This window comes from Bombina bombina, chromosome 9 (assembly GCF_027579735.1).
Source record: "Bombina bombina isolate aBomBom1 chromosome 9, aBomBom1.pri, whole genome shotgun sequence".
In the NCBI taxonomy this organism is placed as follows: Eukaryota; Metazoa; Chordata; class Amphibia; order Anura; family Bombinatoridae; genus Bombina; species Bombina bombina.
The window spans coordinates 71,123,989-71,132,344 of record NC_069507.1 but is presented as its reverse complement, the minus strand read 5'-3'; the positions used below and the strand labels follow the sequence as shown (position 1 = coordinate 71,132,344).

Here is an 8,356-nt window from a genome sequence, read left to right as displayed (position 1 = left end):
TGGTTGGAATACGGCACATTCTTAGCTTTGCATGTCGCTATATATATAGGAAAAGGTGAGGTAAATAGATGACCTCACTGAGGAACGCTGAAATTATTTCAAAGTATATTTACAAAGACGTTCTTTGTAGAAAATTAAGGTGACATTCTAAAGCAAACATTACAAGCTCGTATTCGGTAGGATGTGCAATTTTTGCATTACTTACTCTAGCTTGAGATCCGTTTAGCCACATCAAATAAGTTAAACACATAGGTAAAGTTATATTCCGAAACCAAAAGCCCTGCAGCACCTGACAGTACACAGCCAATGAGGTACAACAATTGCACATAGTTACCAATCACTGGCCTTGTTCTGCTACAGAGCTGCAATGCTTGTGGCTCCCAGGTAGGTCTTTAACTATGAGTTTAAACATTTTATACATTTATCTAGGATAACTACTGCTACAATTATATGCCCTACTCAAATTAAAATGTGCCATACATCTAGGCACATTTTGGTAATACTATGAAGACATGCATGATATCAAAAGAGAACTATAAGAAAATGCAGCCATAACTTTTCTATTTATATGGCTATATTAAATGGTTTTTGCTTATTTGTTTGTTTGTTTGTAATGCTGACAATTTCTGAAAGCAGCAATGGTGTTAGCTGCAACTACAGGTAGGCTTGAAAATCTACACAAACTCAAATTTGAAGCATATTGTTTTATTAATGACTCCAATTTGATTGTGGACGAATACTAAAATAAATGTTCACTTCTGTTTTATATACCCAATACTTTTTATTACCAATATAACCCTTTAAGGCAATGTCATATGCAAAGAGTTACATTTTAAACATAATTCATTAATACTGCTATCACTTCAGAGATGTACAGCATTCAAGGAGGAATAAGAAAAGGCAAGAGAGATGTTTTTAGATGTACAACAAATATATTGGTCAGGGTTGCAACTAGTCTCTCAAATGATTCAGGAAAGGGACATTTTACATGGAAAACTTGGTATCTCAATTAGGGGTGTTCTGTACAAGTTAAATGCACTAATACAGTATGCAATGAAGTCTGATTTGTTTCTGTATTTTGTGCATAGCAGTTCAGTGTAATGTTATTTTGTTTTGCTTGCTATATAAAACAAAGGTGTCCCTTGGGAGTGTATGAACTATGCCCACTGGTTTCAATATATTTCTTAAACGGTTCACTTCTGCAGGAGATATTATATTGATACATGTATAATATTGCTTTATAATGAGCCACATTTCCTTATATAGGAAACAGCACTCAGGGTGCTTAAAAGGTAGAGTAGAATTAAACGTTCATGATTTTTTTCAATTTACTTCTATTCATTTACTTCTCTTGGTATCATTTGTTGAAGAGTAAACCTAGGAGCAGCAACTAGCTGAACAAATGAAGTGAGCACATGACTAGAGGCATATATGTGCGGCCACCAATCACCAGATAGTCCCAGTATTGCATTGCTGCTCCTGAGTCTACCTAAGTATGCTTTTCAATAAAGGATATTAAGAGAAAAAAGCAAAAACAACAGGATTCAATTGGAACGTTGTTTAAAATTGCCTACTCTATCTGAGTCATGAAAATGTAATGTTGACTTTACTGTTCCTTTCAGAAAGAGAATACAATTTTAAACAACTTTCTAATTTACTTCGATTATCTAATTTGTTTCATTCTCTTGGTATCATTTGTTGAAGGAGCAGCAATACACTACTGGTTTCTAACCGAACACATCAATAAGCCAATGACAATCGGTATATATATGCAGTTACCAATCAGCAGCTAGAACTTAGGTTCTTTGCTGCTCCTGAGCTTACCTAGATAAACCTTTTTAACAAAGGATAACAAGAGAAGGAAGCAAATTAAATAATTGAAGTAAATTGGAAAGTTGTTTAAGATTGAATTCTCTATCTGAATCATGAAAGAAAATTTTGGGTTTTATGTCCCTTTAAGGTGACATTCTAAAGCAAACATTACAAGCTCGTATTCAGGAGGATGTGCAATATTTGCATTATTTACTCATTATTTACATTATTTACTCATTTGCATTATTTACTCATTATTTACTCTATCTTGAGATCCGTTTAGCCACATCAAATACGTTAAACACATAGGTAAAGTTATATTTCGAAACCACAAGCCCTGCAGCACCTGACAGTACACAGCCAATGAGGTACAAGAATTGCACATAGTTACCAATCACTGGCCTTGTTCTGCTACAGAGCTGCAATGCTTGTGGCTCCCAGGTAGGACTTTAACTATGAGTTTAAACTAAAAAAAAAAAAATTAGTTTTTTTTTTTAAGTAGTCTGGATGGTTTCGCAGAAAAACTTTCCCTGCATCTCCAGACCATAACTTTCATCAATACTCTCACTGAGAGGTTGACAACTGAAAACTCCAGTCCTATCTCGAAGGGCAGATAACCTTTTTCAGGACTTTCCGAATCTTCTGACACTTCTCTGCCAGCTCCTAACGTGACAAAAGGCAAAGAATGACTGGGGTAATGAGGAAGTGGGAGGGATATTTAAGCCTTTGGCTTTTGACTTAAGACCATTTATAGGTCTAAGATCTTTCATATTATAGTTCAATTAATGTTAAAAGGACATAAAATCCAACACTTTTCTCAGCTAGAACACACAATTTTAAACAACTTTTAATTTACTTCTATTATCAATTTTTTTGTTATCCTTTGTTGAAAAGCAGGAAGCTAAGCTCAGGAGTGTGCACATGTCTGCAGCGCTATATGCCAGCAGTTAGTGTAGTGCTCCAAACCTGTGCACGCTACCTACCTAGATATCTCTTCAACAAAGAATAACAAGGGAATGACACAAATTTCATAATAGAATGAAACTGGAAGAAAAAAAAATTGTATTCCCTATCTGAATCATGACATTTTTTTGTGTTTCATGTCCCTTTAAATATCAGGAATGTTGATGAAACTGCATCTTCATTGAGTTATTTAGAACATTAACCTAATCTAATTTGCCAGTCAAGTTCCGTGTATACCTCACTTAAAGGGATATTCCAGCCAAAATTGGAACCCACGTGGATGCATTTCAGTTTTCAATAGAAACATTTTTGTAATATACATGCATTAGCAAAAATGCTTCTAGTAAAAGTTATAGCCGTTTCAAACGTGTATTTAAGTATGCGCCAGCATTTTAAACACAGCGCTGGCTCAGAGAGCCTAAGGTGCTTGTACTGTTTGGTAATGACTCAATTTGTTAATTGCTGACATAATACAAGCCCTACTGAAGTTCTGAACAGCTACAGTATTTAAAATGCTGGTGCACAGAGAATATCTAGCTATGCTTCACATGCACGTGCAGAGAAACATGTTAACATTAAAATAGTGATAATATTTACTAGAAGCATTTTTGCCAATATATGTATATTGCAAATATGTTGCTATTCAAATACGTAATACATCTACGTGCATTTACATTTTTACTGTAATGTCCCTTTAAGAGCCTTTTTTGATTTGTTTAAGCCACTGACATTAAGCATTCTGCGTATATCCAGAATCTGATCTTTTTTTTTTCCTCAGTGAAGCCTAGCATGAAATCTTGAATAACTGATACATTAATTCAGCTTACAATAACACTCAGCGATTGTTGTAAAACAGCAACAACAACAAAAGAAAAGCAAAAAAAGAAAAAGAGACTTCTAAACTACAAAAAACCCTGTCATTTAAATAGCACTTAATTTTAAACTAGCATTTCAGTAATAAAAAAATGACAAATCTATTTCATGATTGTTTCCATAATAAAGAACAAAAGTCACGTCAGTTGCTATACAAGATTCTGAAGGTTATATCAATATCCACAATAGTTTCAAATGATGCCAGAAAAGTTATACCAAACAATAAATGTAATTAAACTAAGTGTAGTTTCCACTTGTAAAGATTGATATTATCATATAACTACAGTATACATAAAAAGCTTTTGTCAACATTATAAATGGGAGGCTAACGATTCCACAATCCGTAGGGCCGATTCAGTACATCCATCAAAGTTAGAATGTGTAAATCCGTCTCCTCCACATAACAGCAGGGGCTTGTTGTGAAGTGCTATTTGGCCCGGACAATCAGGAAAGGCTTCTGTAACCTACAAAATAAATCATTTTTAGAGGAGGTGAAAATATAAAACCCATAGAAACATGACATTGAAATACTGAAATAAGCTGTGAATAGCAAATAGGAAATTATATTATTTTAAAGTGTTGGGGACATGCACTACTGGTAGGGTTAAAGGGACAGTCTAGTCCAAAATAAACTTTCATGATTCAGATAGGGCATGTAATTTTAAACAACTTTCCAATTTACTTTTATCCTCAATTTTGCTTTGTCCTCTTGGTATTCTTAGTTGAAAGCTAAACCTAGGAGGTTCATATGCTAATTTCTTAGACATTGAATGCATTTTGACAGTTTTTCACCACTAGAGGGCGTTAGTTCATGTGTGTCATATAGATAACACTGTGCTCACGCACGTGGAGTTACCTAGGAGTTAGCACTGATTGGCTAAAGTGCAAGTCTGTCAAAAGAACTGAAATAAGGGGGCAGTTTGCAGTGGCTTAGATACAAGATAATCACAGAGGTAAAAAGTATATTAATATAACTGTGTTGGTTATGCAAAACTAGGGAATGGGTAATAAAGGGATTATCTATCTTTTAAAACAATAAAAATTCTGGTGTAGACTGTCCTTTTAAATAGAGAGTAAATACCTTGAGATTTATATATAAAACATTTAGTTATGTATAATGAAACAACTTTGTAGTATAATTTCATTATTTATTTTGCACCCTTTTCATGTAATTAAAGGGACAGTCAACACCAGAATTTTTATTGTTTAAAAAGAAAGATAATCCCTTTATTACCCATTCCCCAGTTTTGCATAACCAACACTGTTATAGAAATACACTTTTTACTTCTGTGATTACCTTGTATCTATGCCTTTGCAAACTGCCCCCTTATTTCAGTTCTTTTGACAGACTTGCATTTTAGCCAACCAGTGCTCACTCCTGAGTAACTTCACGTGCATGAGCTCAATGTTATCTATATGAAACACATGAACTAACGCCCTCTAGTGGTCAAAATGCTTTTAGATTAGAGGTAGTCTTCAAGGTCTAAGAAATTAGCATATGAACCTCCTAGGTTTAGCTTTCAACTAAGAATACCAAGAGAACAAAGCAAAATTGGTGATAAAAGTAAATTGGAAAGTTGTTTAAAATTACATTCCCTATTTAAATCATGAAAGTTTTTTTGGACTTGACTGTCCCTTTAACTCTGAAAATTGAGTAATTTCTAGTTCCCAGAACTTAAACTGTATCCTGCTCACTTCTTAAGGCTAACCCTGCTATATACATTTTGCTAATTGTCTTTACAAGATAACAAGTGCTAAACAATGCACTCTATTCTAACATTATAGGCGGGCTGACCTTGTAGTCTGCAGACTCAAGCTCAGATTGGCTCCTCCAAATAAGACAAAAGGTGGGTGGAGTTTGGCTATTGATAAATAGTTGCAGTAAAAAGGATGTGAATTTGTTTTAAAAACATTGACTTGGCTGATGCATTATTCTATAGCAATAGACATGTTTTGTTATTACAAGGTGTTTACTGTCCCTTTAAATCATAGCTATACAGAAAATAATCCTTACATTATATCCTTTGATCATATTTAACAAAGGATATAAAAAATATTACAAAACACTACTTTACACACTACATTCTGGGTCAGGGTTATTATTAGTAGTATTATTATCAGTTATTTGTAGAGCGCCAACAGATTCCGCAATGCTAAAAACATAGGTATTATATGCAAAGGTAGCATTTATAGGAGACAAATGCGTAGAGGGCCCTGCCAAGAGTTGCACTGCTGTAAATTACCTCTCATGAATGTGATCTACAAAGAAGCTGGGCTCATAGGCTTACCTGCTAAGGGGGTTCAAGGGGACGACAAAGGAGGAGGAGAGGAACTGAGGTAAGAGAAGGATTACTATATTGTATGCATCCCTGAGCAGTAGAGTCTTTAAGGAACACTTGAAACTATGAAAACTAGGGGAGAGTCTTGTGGAGCTAGGCAGAGAGTTCCACAAGATAGGGGCAATTTTGGATGTCTTGTAGATGGGAATGTGAGGCGGTAACAAGAAAGGAGAAGAGGAGGTTGTGAGCAGAGTGAAGGGGACAGGAGGGCGAGTATCTGGAGACAAAGTCTCAGATATAGGGGGAGCAATGTTATTGAGAGCCTTGAATGTTAGAGTAAGGATTTTGTGTTATATTCTGGAGGTTAGAGGAAGCCAGTGAAGGGATTGGAAGAGAGGTGAAGCATGAGTACAGACGTGTAAGGAAGACCAGCCTGGCAGAGGCATTCATTATGGATTACAAGGGAGATAGATGGCAGCTAGGGAGACCAGAGAGGATGGTGTTATTATGTTATTATCAACAGTTCTAGAAAGAAGGGGAGTAGAGATTTTGGAAGAGGGGAAAATAAGGAGCTCAGTTTTGGAGAGATTTTGCTAAAGGTAGTGTGAGGACATCCAGGATGAAATATTAGAAATACAGTTAGTGACATGGGTGAGCAAGGAAGGAGATAGGTCTGGTGCAGAGGTAAATTTGGGTGTCATCAGCCTACAAATGATATTGAAACCTATAAGACTTTATTAAGGAACCTAAAGATGTTTAGATTGAGAAGAGAAGGGGACCAAGGACAAAGCCTTGTGGTAACCCAACAATAAGTGTTAAAGGGGCAGAGGAGGCTACATGAAATGAATGGTTGGACAGGTAGTAAGTGAAAAATTAGAGAGCTGTGTCCCAAATGCCTACGGATTGGAGGGTTTGGAGCAAGAGAGTGTGGTCAACAGTATTAAAGGCTGCAGACAGATAGAGAAGGATTAACAGAGATAAATGGCCTTTTGGGTTTTGCTGTAAGTAGGTCATTAGTAACCTTAATAATGGTTGTGTCTGTGGAGTGGGGCGAAATCCAGATTGCAATGGAACAAGGAGGAAGTTCAATGTGAGATGAAATATACCAGTACTGAAGGAGAGATTGAAAATATGTGTGAGTTATGGAGTAAGAGTAGGGGAGAGGGAGGGTAGTAGTGGTGAGTGTTAGTAAACTGTAAAATTACCTTCCCTTTAATGTGCTCCTAATTATCAATTTTAACTGCTGGTGGGTATTAAATTGTTTACAAAATGCTGCTCTTTGCCTTTATGTTGTGATTAGAAATAGCTGATTTGCCTGTTGAAACCTCCACCTGTACAGACAATTTCAGTAGCTACTGAAAGGTTATGTAAACAAAAGATTTTGGAAGAAATCAACTTCCCATTGGTGGGTGAGAGAAAGCCCAGACCTTTTAAAGGGTGTACCTGCACCAGCTTTAAATATAATGAAGTATTTGACATAGGGTGTATTTTATGTGTTAAGTTTGTCAATGTAATCTACTTATGCATGTAACAAGTGACAAATATTGTAGTACTGTAGCACCATTTTTAAGTTGATGCCACTGTAGAAGTTCAGAAAATACTTGTGTGTAATATATGTTTATATTCCTTTTAACTTGAACCCATATCTCACTACTGGCTGAGAGGGAAATTAGAAATGACACAATAGTCTAGTGATATACTGGTCTCAGTCATCATTAGTTTTCAATATCAACTAGTCTTTTTTGGACTTTAGTCTCAGCCCTCTTCTATGTAGGACTAGCAAAATTCATTAATAACAATATATTTAGCATTTAAAGGGCATATAAGGCTAAAGTCATATTAAATAGTATGTACATGTATTTTTAAAATTATATTAGTTGTTTAAATATAGAAAATATAAGTATAAAGGTTTAGTTTCTATAAAGTAATAGGTGTTACCATGTTGGAAACTAGGCTTTCCACTTACCTTTAAAGGGACAGTAAAGTCAAAATTAAACTTTTTGTTTCAGATAAAGCATGGAATTTTAGTCAACTTCACAATTTACTTTTATCATCAAATTTGCTGTGTTCTCTTTGGTATTCTTTTTTGAAAGCTAAACTTAGGTAGGATCATATGCTAATTTCTAAGCCCTTGGAGGACGCCTCTTATCTCAGTGCATTTTTACAGGTTTTTCACAGCTAGACAGTGCTAGTTCACGTGTGCCATATAGGTAACATTGTGCTCACTCCCGTGGAGTTATTTATGAGTCAGCACTGATTGGCTAAAATACAAGTCTGTCAAAAGAACTTAAATAAGGGGGCAGTCTGCAGAAGTTTAGACACAAGGTAATCAGAGAGGTAAAAAGTGTATTAATATAACTGTGTTGGTTATGCAAAACTGGGGAATCTGTAATAAAGGGATTATCTACCTTTTTAAACAACAAAAATTC

The 8,356-nt window shown here is 35.4% G+C and overlaps 1 protein-coding gene across 2 annotated transcripts in view; it reads right to left on the bottom strand.

Moving 5' to 3' along the window:
• Positions 1 to 689: 689 nt before the first annotated feature.
• The window catches only part of RNLS (renalase, FAD dependent amine oxidase), a 281,833-nt gene continuing 274,166 nt past the window's right edge, over positions 690 to 8,356 (bottom strand). For both annotated transcript variants that reach the window (XM_053692212.1, XM_053692214.1), the window contains exon 7: positions 690 to 4,112. In XM_053692212.1, coding sequence (XP_053548187.1) covers positions 3,960 to 4,112 — 153 coding nt within the window. In that variant the 3' untranslated portion in view covers positions 690 to 3,959. The remainder of the gene's footprint in view (positions 4,113 to 8,356) is intronic.